Genomic DNA, 15,352 nt, shown 5'->3' with positions numbered 1-15,352 from the left:
AATACAGCAAACAGCAATACTGACAGTTGGCACTGACAATAGGAAGTCTTAAATTTTCAGTGAGAAACCCCTTACATATCTATGCATATTTGTTTTTATTATCGTAATGAGAATGTACTAACACTTACCAGCTGATGAAGCAAGGACATCTTTACATAATTTTAGCCAAAAAGAAAGCTTTCCCACTGCCATTGATGTGATCATATGACTGAGGGTCTCTTTGATATCCTGACACAACCTCTGATCAGATTCTTTGTCTAGTAAGTTCAGCAATGCCCCCTCGAGGCCCACTTCCCGGACATTAGCATCTGATAAGAAGAAAATCCATGATCTGAGTAACAGAAAACAAAACTGCCATATCAGAAGCACACATTCAGAATTATTCAAATATTATTTATAAAAGTCTTGGCAAAATCAAGTTTTCAATTACTGTAGCTCATTTACTGGGGTTTATTGTAGCTTGCTGATCATATTTTGAGCTGGACTAACAGATCCTACAGAGCTATTTTTGAGTACTCTTATTGAGGAATGCCCCTTTTATATGTTAAATATGTATCCATTAGTTGTTTCTTATTTTATATTGGGCTTTCTTTTCTTTTACTTTTTCTTTTTTTTGGCGAGGCAATTGGGGTTAAGTTGACTTGCCCAGGGTCACACAGCTAGTAATTGTCAAGTGTCTGAGGCTGAATTTGAACTCAGGTCCTCCCGAATCCAGGGCTGGCGCTTTATCCACTGCGCCAGCTAGCTGCCCCAAGGGCTTTCTTTTCAATAGACATTTATTTAAAAATATTCACATATTTTATGTTTTATACATCCAGCTTTTTCCAGTATTCCTCCAATTCACCCAATAAGTCACTCTATATAACAAAGAATATTTTTAAAGGGAAAATAACAACAACCTGTAAAACTGATGAAAACATGGAAAAAAATTAAAAAAAAAAATTAATGTAATGTTCTACAATCATAGATCGCCCACCTCTGCAAAGAAGTGGGTGGGATAAGGGTATTTTCTTATCTCTTCTTTGGGGTGATGTTTGTTTGTAATTTTGCGCCACTGACTTTTTATTATTCTTTGGTGGTCGTTCTTTCAATTTACATTGTTATACTATAATATATATTGTTTACCTGTCTCTGCTTACTTCACTCTCCCTTAATTCATATAAGTCTTTCTATGCCTCTCTGTATTTATCCTATTACATGACAATCACTTAACACCATTTGCTTAGCTATTCCCCAATTTAAGGATATCTACTTTGTACACCGGGCTTTCTCTTGAAGACATTCCATTTCCTTCTACTTTTTTATAATGTTGGCTGCTCCTTTTGGTTGTTTTTATGTATAAATTACTCTCCTGGTACTGTCACTTTATCTTTTAAAGCTTAATAATATTCTATTACATTCATCTATCATAATTAGTTTAGTCACTTCTCAACTGATTGTTGTTGTACAGTTGTTTCAGTAATATCCAACTCTCTGTTACCCCATTTGGGGTTTTCTTGGCAAAGATACTGCAGTGGTTTGCCATTTTCTTCTCCAGATCATTTTGCAGATGAGAAAACTGAGGGAAATAGGAATAAGTGACATGCCTAGGATTCCATGGGTATTAAATCTCTGAGGTCAGATTTGAGTCCTGGCACTCTATCCACTGCACCACCTACTTGCCTTCCCAATTGACTGGTACACCTGGACTTGACCATAGATTAAAAAAAACAAAACAAAACCTTTTCCTTCCTTTTAACCTTTCCTTCATTTTCTACACCACAATGCTACAGTTACTTTGCTTATGATAATTCCCTCCCCTATTTTGAACTTCTTCATAACATCTATCACCCTTTTCCCTTTCTTTGCCTGCTTATCTACTGAATTGAATGTATTTCTGCACCATGCTCTTTGTGTATGTGAGTGTGCTCTATTTTCCTTTATCTGGTTCAGATGAAAGTAAGGTTCATGAAATGATTTCCTTTCCTTTATGTTTGTATACTTAAAAAAAATCTCAGGGCAGTTAGGTGGTACAGTGGATAAAGCACCAGCCCTGGATATAGGAGGACCTGAGTTCAAATCCGGATTCAGACACTTGATACTTACTAGCTATGTGACCCTGGGCAAGTTACTTAACCCTCATTGCCCCCCCCCCCCCAATCTCATTCACTACTATCATATGATATTGAGTTCCCTCCCTTCCAGGTATCTTATTAAGGTTTTTCTATGATTCTTGAAGACCATATATCTCTGCGAGTACAATTGCTTATTTTTCCCTTATTAACAGGTAAAGAATTTATCATAATATAATCCTTTCCAAATGACCAAATGTTTGTACTTTTCTATGTTTCTCTCTCTCTCTCTCTCTCTGTATTTCTATTTCAAAGTGTCTGGCCTTTTAATCAGGAATGCTTGGAAATCCTCTATTTCATTAAAGGTCTATTCCACCACCACCCTTTTCCCTCCATATGATTATATTCAATTTTACTAGTTAAGTTATTCTTGGTCTTTATCTTTTGGAATATAAAATTCCAAGCTCTCCTCTTCTGAAACATGGCAGCTGCTAAGTCTTGTGTGATACTGATTAAGTCAGGAATCAAGATTCCCCAGACTCAGGTGGGCTTTCTGGGCTTGTGTCTCCTGGGAGAATACAGGATTCCCCTATTTGTCCCATGCATTTTACAACTGGGCTAACCAGTGCCAAACTCTCCTAATATAGGTATGTGCGTCAATATGTTAAATCCTTGTCTATGTAACCAGTTTGTGTCTAAAGAAAGGCTTGTAAAAAAAAGGGGCGGGGCAGCTAGGTGGTGCAGTGGATAAAGCATTGGCCCTGCATTCAGGGTGAACTGAATTTAAATCCCATCTCAGATGTTTGACACTTGCTAGCTGTGTGACTGTGGGCAAGTCACTTAACCCTCATTGCCCCCCCCCCAAAAAAAGGCTTGGGTAAAGAGAGACATTGGGGAAAACTCCTTAATGAGTTTGAGTACTCAGAACAACATGTAAAACAATGGGAATCAGTTCAATGCAAAGCTTTACTACAAGCAATACTTTTATATTTGGTAGGCCTGTATCAATATGTAAAATGGAAAGTAAAAAAGGAGCCTGAAAACTACTGTTCCTTAACATAAAAAGGCAGGAGGATAAGAGGAGGATAATCACTCCTTTTTGTGTCAGGGTAGGTAACGCAAAGGTTGAGGTTAATTGAGACCCTGAAACTCCAGGGTACAGACCAAAGTTGTTTCCTAGATATTTGTAGTTATAATCTCTCCCCCTCTTTAGGTAATTTATTTCAATATTTTTCTTTTCTATGTCTTTTTTCCCTTCAACATATGGTAGGGTTTGTGTGGTATTTCTTAATTGCTGAAAGGATCTGGGCAGGGCTAATTCCCTTAGTTATTTACTGCTCAGTCATAGAATCATCACTGTTATGCAGATTATTGAGATATTTATGCATCTAGTCTTTTCTCTTCATAAAGTCAATCTTCGATTAGATGATGACAGTTAGGTCCTCTCATTTCCAGGCTAACAATAACTAATTCTTTGAACTGACAATCATGTATCATAATCTCAAGGATCTCGACCACTTTGTTCTCTTCTGGATATTCTTTAACTTATCAGTGTTCTCCTTAGAAAATAATACTCAAGATGTGGTCTGTCAAGTACCGCAAAACTATTCTCTCTGTAGTCCTGGAAACTATGCCTCTCTTAATGAAGCTTAAGAACACATTAGTCCTTTCAGGCTATCCCAAACTCTTAAACTCCAGTTGTGTTTCCAAGTTCCTGATAGGTATTTTCCAGGTAGATATCTTACTGGTACATTAAATTCAAACTGTCCAAAAGTGAACTGAGTCCTTAAGCTCCCACCATTGAAAACTTTCTTGTTCCTATTGTATTTAACTAAATTTAAAACTACAAATTAATTTCTTCTTTCTCTTATGTCTATACCTAGTTGCTAAATCTAACTGATTCTATGTCTATAACATCTCTTACATCATCTTTTTTTCTACTGTCAATATTACCACCTTAGTTCAGGCCTCATTATATATTATAGTCTCCCAATTGGTCACTCTGCCTCTGGTCCCTTCCCTATCTTGCTTTCACAGAGGTATTAAAATACTCCTAAGGCAGAGGTCTGATAATGTCATTCTTTTGCTCAAAACCCTTAAAGGACTCACTATTGCCTTGAGGCAATCTCTCTGCATTCACAAAGGGTATTTTTTTGTTTGTTTGGTTTTTTTGCGGGGCATAGGAGTTAAGTGACTTGCCCAGGGTCATACAGCTAGTAAGTGTCAAGTGTCTGAGGCCGGATTTGAACTCAGGTACTCCTGAATCCAGGGCCAGTGCTTTATCTACTGCGCCACCTAGCCGCCCCCCACAAAGGGTATTTTCATGTCAAGAATATACTCCTTTATAATTCCTGTCTTTCAGAATTCTTATTTTCAGTCAAAGCTCTATTCAGGTGCCATCTTCTCCAGATAGCTTCCCTAATACCACCAGCTCAAATGTTACCCCGTCTTCAAATATTCTAAGAATGCTTTGATTGGATTATACTTATCCACATATGGCATATCACCACTGCATATTATATTTATTGTTTTCTGTGTTATATTTCCTGTATTATTTAAGCTCTTTGAAAGTAGGAACTATTTCAATTATCTAATACCCAATACCTAAAATGATGCCTTGTACATAGTAAGGGCGTTAGAATTTAATGAAGGATAGGACTTTAAACTCTGGGGATTAAAAAGGAATATGAGTAGTGGCCCCAATTTGTTTTGCAGACACTACAGAAACTGTGCTATATGTTACCATTAGCTTCTATAATGATGTGATCTAAGATTTTGTATGTGCTGAAAATTCAGGAGTTCTAGGAATTTTACCAGTGTGTTGTAAATGAAATATAAACCACTATCAACAGTATACTGCCTGACTAGGAGTTGTAATACACTTTGACAGTGAGCTTTTATAAAATTCTATAAAAGTATACTTCTTTCTAGATAAAAATAGTCAACTTATTAAGGGTCATAGAAGCATTATCTAATAACTTTTATGTTCTGTTTTGGAAGAACCTGTACTAGAAACAGAAATGAGCAGTGTCAGGATTAAGTGAATTAAAGTTGGAATGAAGGCTTTCATTAAAAAATGAAATTATAATACATTATGTGTTAAACTTAATATGTATTAAAATTGTTACTGGTGCTCTAATGCATTATAGTTCTGATATAAGTAAATGTGGGAAAGTTAATGAAAATATAAAGACATGTGAAGGCACTTTGAAAATTATAGCACAGCACTAAAACCTAAGGTCTTTTTATTATTTTCTGGCTAAGTCATCTTTTAATTTATCTTCAAGTCCAATTCACTCACATCATTGTTTCAAAATAGAGAATTACATATTTTTGAATATAACATGGGTCAATAAAACCAGCTACTTTTTTGTTTTTGTTTTGGTGGAGTAATGAGTGTTAAGTGACTTGTCAAGTGTCTGAGGTCAGATTTGGACTCAGGTCCTGCTGATTCACTGTGCCACCTAGCTGCCCCCCAAACCAGCTACTTTTTTTTTTCTTTTTTAGTGAGGCAATTGGGGTTAAGTGACTTGCCCAGGGTCACACAGCTAGTAAGTGTGTGTTAAGTGTCTGAGGCCAGATTTGAACTCAGGTACTCCTGACTCCAGGGCTGGTGCTCTATCCACTGCGCCACCTAGCTGCCCCCGAACCAACTACTTTTTGAAATTGAACCCCCAAATCTAAAAGTACTTAAAAAGAAAAAGCTAAGGTCTTCCATCATTTACATATTTGTTAGATGTTCTTTCTGGAGATTTTGATAGTAATTGCTTCTTGTGATTGTTTTAGGCTACAAACTAGAAATTAATTTGTTAAAAAGCATTCGATCATGTATAGCTAATTTAAAACTAGAAAAAATATGAATTTAAGATTATGGAAGATACTAAGTGGAAAAAAGACATTACCTGGAATTAAGTCTTCTCTGCTGTCCTTAGCAAGAACAATGGCATGTTCTGAAACCTCTGCTGCCTCCCTTTGCACAATCTGACGTAAACAAGCAAGTACTGCTCTTCTTAGTAACAAGTAGGAACTACAAAGATTCACCTAAAAAATCCAACATAAAAAGAATAAGTAGGTTTAAATTCTTGGTGGTACCACCTTGGTCTGATAGGTATTACATTTGATCCCCTCTTTGACTTCAACTAACCCTTCCATACTGCTGTATTAAACCTAAGAGGCGATAGCCAATATTCCTAACACTGTAAAATACAATGCTAATTTGTACTATTATTTTTATTTTTTGGAAGCAGCTTTTGAATGTGAATTTTACTCAAGCATACTATATTCAGAATATTAAAACTACAGTTGGGAGAGGCAGAACAAATTCAAAACAATTGTGACAAAAAAAGGGTAAGAAAAAAATTGTTTGCTGTTAGTAGCCATGTTATTTTTCTTCTTGTCCAGTGTATGTTTATCTGCCCTGCTATTTGTCCATTCCAATAATGTCTGTTTAAGTATTTTTAAAAAAAGATTCCTTTTAATAAACAAGCCCACTTCTGTTTAAGGTCCTCTGTATACTCTACAATATGATATTATTCAGAAGTAAGCAATTAATTAAAAAATAATGTTAAATTAGTGTATAGATAGAAAATGCATTTTCAAAGAAGAGCAGAAGTATATTTATCCTAAAACCACAGTAAGGTTGTATTTTTTCAAAGAGGAAAGGGTCAGGTAGTTAAAGAGATAGTAGCAGATTTGTAACCACCTTCCAAATATTTCCATTTCAACAGAATAAGTAAATTTCTTATTCTTTATTATGAAGGACTATGTAAGTTTTATTACAATGTGGCTAGTAAATAACAAAGGATAATTAAATACATCTTAAAATATTAATTCTTACTAGCTCCCAGATGTTCAGTAATAGAAATAGATTTTAATTTGAGTGACTCCATGAGTGGATGAAACAGAGTAAAAAGAGTAATACTTACAAAACTTACTTTAATATAACCATAGTACTCATGGATTAAAAACAATTAAGATGTCCCCGTGAATACTTGTTCTCAAAGCAAAATTTAGGAACCATTAGCATAATTCCTACAGGATGCCTTGAGGACTGCTGTTGGGTTAAAGATGGAAAATAGGAACAGAGTGGGTGAATTAGTTGTAGATAGTACCAGGCACTCTGAAGGGAATAAGAATACTGGCAGTAACTGCTTTTTGGGAAAAAAAATACTTCAGATTTGTACAAGCATGGAACTAATGGCTTTATGATTCAAGAAGAGAGATCACTTTAAAAGGAGATCACTAAAATGAAAGCATTTCCCCAAAAGTTATCAGAAGTGAAATGATAGAATAAGTATAAGCCAATACTCCAGTGGAATGAAATATTTCTAGCAGAAATATCTTCAAATAATAACATGCCAGCCACATATATAAGTTCAAGGAAATTAGTCAATGAGCTAACAAAAATGTTCAGACACAAACAGAATAACTCTTTTCATGCCCAGGATTATTTATGCACTTAAGAAAACATACTTTAAATCTTTAAAATTACCTCACAATGTCTCTGGGAATTTATTTTAACTGGAGTTTAAGTGTACAAACAAGACCATTGCAGTGCTTATTTAAGCTGGTCACACATTTCCCAGTAAGGGCATGCTTAAAGTGACTGCCAGCTTATTTGAAAAGAACACCCCAAGTCAGGATGCCATATGATGCAAATCAGAAGGCTTCATATTACTATGTCATTCTCCAGCATGTAAAGTGGGAATAAGAAGAAAAGGAACTAAGGCAAACAAACAAAGCAAGCAAAATATACAAATTAAACTACATCCCCATTTCGTTTTTGCAATGAATACATAAAGTCAAACTGATGCAAAATTAAATAGATATAAAGAGCAAGTGTATCAGCTGGACAAAGTTGGAAAGGGTTTCTTTAGGGTGCCATGAAACAAACACCATAGAGCATGCTACACATATTGCATTTTGCATTAACAATTAGTTGAACAAAGAGATGCCAGGAAAAACAAGAACAAGTACAACAAAAACCCAACACAGACAGCACTTCAAACTCTCCAAAAACTTAGGAGTCAAAGGTCAGGGACCTACCAACACAGAATTATCCAACAAGATCTCCTGCACAAAAACAAATGACAAACTGGTCATGACAAAACCAAAAGATAAACACCAGGATGATGTTGACAATATTGAGTACAAATATTGCTGAATATCATTCAAATTTGCTTAGCCACATCTCAAAAATATTCCACAAATTATTTATTCAGACTTCATCATATCAAAAGATAAAAAGATCTTTAAAATGTGCAACCAAGCAGAAACTTGAATAATGCAAAATAAATTTACCAAATTAATAGGAAAATGTAGAAGAACTACTTGTTTGCAAAGTTTGAATTTCTTGGTGAAATATATCAAACAAATTTCTGTGTAGGTATTAATGTGTCATAATGTCCAGCAAATGACAGTGGTTTGGTAACACATTTGTTACAATTAAAAGCAAAATTTTAAAACTGCTAGTATGTTGACTATCTAGGTAAAACTGAAGATGCGGATTAAATATTATTTTTAGGATACTCTCTCTTACAGCAGATGGAATATATTCTTTTTTTATTCTTGTGGGCAATGGGGGTTAAGTGACTTGCCCAGGGTCACACAGCTAGTAAGTGTCAAATGTCTGAGGCCGCATTTGAACTCAGGTCCTCCTGAATCCAGGGCCGGTGCTTTATCCACTGTGCCAACTAGCCGCCCCCCGATGGAATATATTCTTAATACCTACTCAGATACAAAATAAATATAAAATATAAAGATATTTCACAGAATCACAGACTTTCAAAGTCATAAGGGACCTGAATGGCTGACTAGTCCTACCTGTACTCCCAAGAGAGCCACTACTTTGATATACTAAGTGAACCTTTTCATGAAGACGTCAAATGAAGTGGCAAAACCTACTAGTTCTCAAGGCAGCACACTCTACTTTTTGGATATCTCTAATTGTTGGAAGTTTTTCCTGACATTAAATCTAAATTTTCATTTCCACTCTTTTCATTCATTACTTCTAGTTCTGCCCTTTAGGAAACAGGCAGTACAAGTCTCTTTCACATGACAAAAATAAAACCTGAGACTAATGTCCTTCAACAAGAGAGTAAAGGAATTTGTTGTAGGCTGATATCACTAATAACTAAAAAATAGAAAATCTATTACTAATTATACCTCGAACTGAAAACCACAGTTACAAATTAAAGAATGATCTTTTAAATATGTAATTAAATATGTAATAAAATATGTAATTAAAACAATTAAAAAGAGATTTTGGACACAATTTCTGAAAATGTGAAAAAAGTCTAGGTGTTGCAGTGGATAGAGCACCGGCCCTGGAGTCAGGAGGGCCTGAGTTCAAATCTGGCCTCAGACACTTGTCACTTACTAGCTCTGTGACCTTGGGTAAGTTAATTAAACCTCATTGCCCTCCAAAAGAAATTAAATAAAACAAAATGGAAAAAAAAGGGGCAGTTTGGTGGCACAGTGGATAAAGCACCGGCCCTGGATTCAGGAGGACCTGAGTTCAAGTCCAGCCTCAGACACTTGAGACTTACTAGTTGTGTGACCCTGGGCAAGTCACTTAATGTTCACTGCCCTGCCAAAACAAAAACAACAACAACAAAACCCACAAGTTGCTCAGGACAAGAACCAAATGAGAGCAAATGGCCTTTTCTGTATGTTTGGATATGAAAGAATAGAAGGATATAGAATAATATCTTGATGGGGTGGCAGGGTGAAAAGAAGGCTGTTTTTTCTTTTTTAAAGGATAGGCGAGATGAGAATGTGTTTGTAATTTGCAGGGAATGAGCTAGTATCTAAGAAGAGAGTGAAAATGAGAAGAAGAGGGTGATAAAAGTGGTAAGCTTCTGGAGTACATGGGAAAGAATTGCATAAAGGGCACAAGTAATGAGACTTGCCTTCATTAAGAATACAGCCACTGTGGAGCTGTGAACTGATCCAACCATTCTGGGGAGCAATTTGGAATTATGCCCAAAGGGCGATAAAGCTGTCCATACCCTTTACACCCAGAAATACCACTTTTGGGTCTTTTTCCCAAAGAGATCATGGAAAGGGGAGAGGGATCCACATGTACAAAAATATTTATAGCTGCTCTGTACGTGGTGGCAAAGAAGTGTAAGTTGAGGGGATGCCCATCAATTGAGGAATGGCTGGACAAATTGTGGTATATGAATACAATGGAATACTATTGTGCTGCAAGAAATGATGAGCAGGAGGAGTTCAGAGAAACCTGGAGGGTCTTGCGTGGGCTGATGATGAGTGAGATGAGCAGAACCAGAAGAACATTGTACACAGTATCATCAACACTGTGTGTTGATCTACTGTGATGTACTATATTCTTCTCACCAGTGCAATGGTACAGCAGAGCTCCAGTGAACTCATGATAGAAGAGGATCGCCAAATCCAGGAAAAAAAAAAAAAAGAACCGTGGAGTATAGATGCTGAATGAACCATACTATTTCTTTTGTTTTTGGTGCTGTTGTTTTTCCATTTTGAGGTTTTTAGTCATTGCTCTGATTTTTCTTTTATAACATGACTAATACAGAAATATGTTTAATGTTATTATGTGTATGTGTGTATATATATATATATATATATAAAACCTATATCAGATTACTTGCTGTCTAGGGGAGGGGGGATGGAGAAAAATCTGAAATTGGAAAGCTTATATAAACAAAAGTTGAAATCTATCTTTACATGTAATGGGGAAAAAAATAAAATACTTTATTAAAAAAAAAAAGAATACAGCCACTGGGGCAGCTAGGTGGCACAGTGGATAGAGCACCAGCCCTAGATTCAGGAGGACCTGAATTCAAATCCGGCCTCAGACACAACACTAGCTGTATGACCCTGGGCAAGCCACTTAACCCCAATTGCCTCACCAAAAAAAAACCCCAAAAAACACAGCCACTTCATAACTAGAGACTGGGCCAAAAGAGAAAGAAATGGAAGATGATAAAAAGGGTTTTGAACTGTAAAACAGGAGAAGAAGTGGCCTATAGTAGAAAGTAGGAGATGAACAGCTCTGCTGAAAGGGAGATGTAGGAAGTTTGAAGAAAAAAAGAAGGTTTGAAATATCCACAGTGGGGACTATAAAAGGGAGTCAATCAGGGACGAATAAAACACCTGCACTGTATCAGTGAAGGCCCAGTTGATATCAGATGATATAAACTTTTTGTATATACAGGCAGCATGATTTCCCCCAATGGAGTTTAGCAGCCCACAGTAAGAGTAAAAAAAAAAAAAATGCAAATCAGAGGTAAATCTAGAGTTGGGGTTCAGAAAAACAAGAAAGGAAAAGTTTCTACTGTGCTTTTACAAGTACAGGATAGCAGTCTCTCGCATGGCAGTCTCTCTAATCAATATCCAAATAAGGAGAACAAGTACAGCCAGTGTGAAAAGTATCTGAAGATGCCTATGACGACTGTTCATTCAATACTGTTCTAAAGCTGGGGTTTGTAAATGGTTTTTCAAATGTGAAAAGAAAGGATAGTTCTATGCCAGGGGGATGATTCTTCAGGTACAATAAAGTCCTATTTGTATGTGATGAGTTTTTCTGAGATAAGTTTGGCTGAAGCTATAAAGAATCTGCCTTGTTGTACATATTGCTCCCAAACTTAAACTAGAGTTCTACTTCAATACTGTATCATAATGCATAGGTAATCCTATATCAGTAAAGCACAAGCTATACTTTTTTCAGTTGAAAAAGTTTTTTAAGTATGGGTTTAGCTACAGATTCTAAATCATTAGGACCAATCTGCCTAAGTTTGGACAGATTTATTGGCTAAGCATTTGCTTTGGTCGTAGCAACTTACAAGGAGGTAACTACTAAAGTAGTGAGTTTGGTGGAGAAAATGCCCATATGAATAATATTTTTGACTGCTTAAGTATAAGCACTGCTATAAAAACCAGTGTAAGAAGAAATGAAATTGAAACTTCATTAAAAAATGAGAGTAGGGGCAGCTAGATGGTGCAGTGGATAGAGCACCGGCCCTGGAGTCAGGAGTACCTGAGTTCAAATCCGGCCTCAGACACTTAACACTTACTAGCTGTGTGACCCTGGGCAAGTCACTTAACCCCAATTGCCTCACTAAAAAAAAAAAAAAAAAAAAAAGAGAGCAATTAGCAAAACTTAGAGAAGCAATGTAGTATAGTGGGAAGTAGGACATATTTCCAGCTTTGAATAGAGTCCAAATTCAATTCAATGATAAAACCTGGAGTCAGAGGACTGAAGTTCCAGTTCCACTTTTTAAATAGTTGTATGACCTTGGATGAATTATTTAATTTTCTCCATTGCTTTAGCTATAAAGATAGATGGTTTCTAATATCCTCACAACTCTAATATTCTGTGTTTTACTTTGAGCTCCAAATTCACAGATCTCTTTAAGCATATAAAACTAAACACCCTTCTTACTCTGAGGTAAATCCAAATTAAGTTTTTGTTTGGAATGACCTATGATTCATTTTTATTAAGCTGAATAATTAAGAGCTTACAATATGTATTGTTTTAAGGATTAACAAAAACTTGGAACAAGTTTTCGAATTGGTTCTTGAATACTGTTATCCCTATTTTAGAGATTAAGAAACTGAGTCTAAGATAGGCTGTGACTTATCTAGGGTCACAACAGCCAATATGTTTGAAGTTTTATGGCTCTAGGACCAGTGCTCTTTGGACAAGGACCACATTTTCTCCATACTTGTAGAATCCACAATGCCTAGTACAGTCCTCTGCACATAATAGCCACTTGATAAATATTTGTTGAGTGGTTGAGCATTTCAAATATTTCTCTTACCAAACAATTAATCTAAGCCTTGAGCTTTTGGGCATGAGATGGAAGGTATGATTTTTAAAAAATGGATTAATGTAATTTAAGATATATATGAAGACTTTTAAAAGAACAGAATTAGAGAAAGCTAAGCATTATACTAATATAATATTCCTGAGAATTTTTTAAATGACAGGATAAATTTTAGGAAATTTAAAATAAAAGAAGGGAATGGCACATTTAAAATTTTATACTTACACAGAGGCAGCTGACAAGACTAGATAAATTGACATAACGTGGAGCAAACATATGAAGTTGCTGAAGACAAGAGATGGCTTGAGCTTGAACAAGGCAATCTGGGTTATCTTGCATCACTGAACATCCCAAGAGACAGGATGTCCGTAAAGTAGAAACTGCAGTACTGCTACCTAAAATAAAAAGAGAAATCTTTTAAACAATGTGCCCATGATGTTTCAAGTTATGCCACTTCATTATTAAGATGGACAACAAGGGAGGCATTCATTTATTTCTAACAAAACAAGATTTTTAAAGTAAAATTTATTCTAAGAAAAATAGTAGATGCTGTGCTATTTGATTTATGAAAAAATTAAATTATTCTTTCAGAAAATAAGGGTTTGATTCAATAAGACATTAACAATAAATAAAATTAAGTCAAACCACCTAAAAGTCACATCAAAAAAATTTCTTTTTTCCTGAACAGCCAGGGTTGGAATTAGCAGATAACCTTAGCACTGGAATTGTTAGCATGTATGCTGCATTAGTTGAAAAGGCATTTTCTACTTTTCTACCACTAAACCTATATTCCTTTGGTTTTGAACAGATTAGAATGAATATTTTATTTTCGCGGAGGGGGGTGGTGGTGGTGGTGTACATTTATTTATCTCTCATTTGGATGCTTTCCCATATTATATTAATGTTAAAAATTCACAAGTTTACATGATCTGCCAAAAGTTTAAAGAGTACGTTGCTGAAAAAGTTTTGCAATATGTTGCTATACACAGTGCAGTGATTCAAAAAATATTTCAATATCACTACTTTATAAATGAATCATTTAAAAAAGTAGCTATTCAAACCTTGCAACTCTGGACCCAATGTGGTGATAAGTGCATTCAAACATCGTCCAAGACTTTGATGAACTTCAGCATGAGTAGGTGGAACAGTCAACAACAACATTAGTATAAGAGAGAGGGTAGATTCCACATGTACATGATACAGTGGGCCAGAAGAATCAATTATCAGTGAGAGAGAATGTAGTGCCCAAGTCTGAGAAGTTAGGAAAAAAAAAAAACCAACAAAATTGTTACAACAAAGAATGTTTTAAAAATATTGTAGTGACATTAAATAACATATCAAAGAAATTTTAAATAGGAGATATTCTAAAAACCCCTTGTCCCAACATCTAGTAATGAACATCATTGATAGATTTGAAAATGAAATTTAAGACTATTTTCTTCAAACTAACTGAAGTAAAGAAATTCCATACTATTTTCTTTTAATTAAGCACACAGAGCTCACTCCCCCTACCCCAACCCCCCCTACTCTCAAGTTTAATTGTGTATTTCATAATGAAATACATATTTATAGATATCTCAATACTAATCACCATGAAAATAGTTTGAAAGTATGTTACTCTCTATTAATAGTTTATTGCTTACATAAGACTATTGTTTAAATCCAGTTTAAACAATGGCTTTTGAACAAACTTACAGAAAGAACATCCTCTCACCCCATATTATATTTTTAAACCAGTGAAAAATTTCACATCACATTAAAGACAAAATAAAGTAAACCATATGATAGAATTAAAATATAAATTATTGGGAAGCTAGGTTCCACAGTGGATAGAGCACCAGCCCTGGAGTCAGGAGTACCTGAGTTCAAATCTGGCTTCAGACACTTAACACTTACTAGCTGTGTGACCCTGGGCAAGTCACTTAACTCCAATTGCCTCACTAAAAATTAAAAAAAAAAAATATAAATTATTTCAGGACAATCTGGTGATTGATTGAGTGCTATCCAATCATTAAGTGAATGTAATATAGCAATTCAATTTTTCATCATCAGGTGATAAAGATTATATCCTCCTGAAGACTGAACCTAAAATATCTTTGTATTCAAAGGATTTTATGTGAATTTTTCTTTTTTTCTTGTGAGTGAACTTTTATTGAGGGAGGAAAATAGTCGACTCAAACAAGAGCAATTGAAGAATAAAACTCCCTGCTGACATAGATAGACTGTGGCCTCCAGGACTTATTTTCAGAAGGCTTATGTCACTTTGTCATCCCTAACTCTAAAATACCAAACTTGTTTCCATTTTACCCAATTCTTCCAGATTCCCTCTAAAAAGAAATATATGAGAAGAACATATGAAAGTTGCATGCTAAAAAGAAAACCCTCAAAAATCAGATGGCAATATTAGGGGGGAGGCAGAGATAAATATAACACTTGAATCACTAATAACTCCACTTTCTGTCTTAGCTGAAATAGAAAAGTTGTTTGCAG

At 35.3% G+C, this 15,352-nt stretch overlaps 1 protein-coding gene across 1 annotated transcript in view; it reads right to left on the bottom strand.

Annotated features, from left to right (window-relative positions):
• HEATR5A (HEAT repeat containing 5A) overlaps positions 1–15,352 on the bottom strand; it is a 174,073-nt gene that overhangs the window by 57,760 nt on the left and 100,961 nt on the right. Inside the window, exons 20-24 of the mRNA XM_043988253.1 lie at positions 13,924–14,113; positions 13,088–13,257; positions 8,097–8,123; positions 5,954–6,092; positions 129–308 (exon numbers count right to left, since the gene is read on the bottom strand). Of these exons, the coding sequence (XP_043844188.1) occupies positions 129–308; positions 5,954–6,092; positions 8,097–8,123; positions 13,088–13,257; positions 13,924–14,113 (706 nt within the window). The remainder of the gene's footprint in view (positions 1–128; positions 309–5,953; positions 6,093–8,096; positions 8,124–13,087; positions 13,258–13,923; positions 14,114–15,352) is intronic.

Source organism: Dromiciops gliroides, chromosome 2, assembly GCF_019393635.1.
Source record: "Dromiciops gliroides isolate mDroGli1 chromosome 2, mDroGli1.pri, whole genome shotgun sequence".
Classification (NCBI taxonomy): domain Eukaryota; kingdom Metazoa; phylum Chordata; class Mammalia; order Microbiotheria; family Microbiotheriidae; genus Dromiciops; species Dromiciops gliroides.
This window is presented reverse-complemented; position numbering and strand designations above follow the sequence as displayed.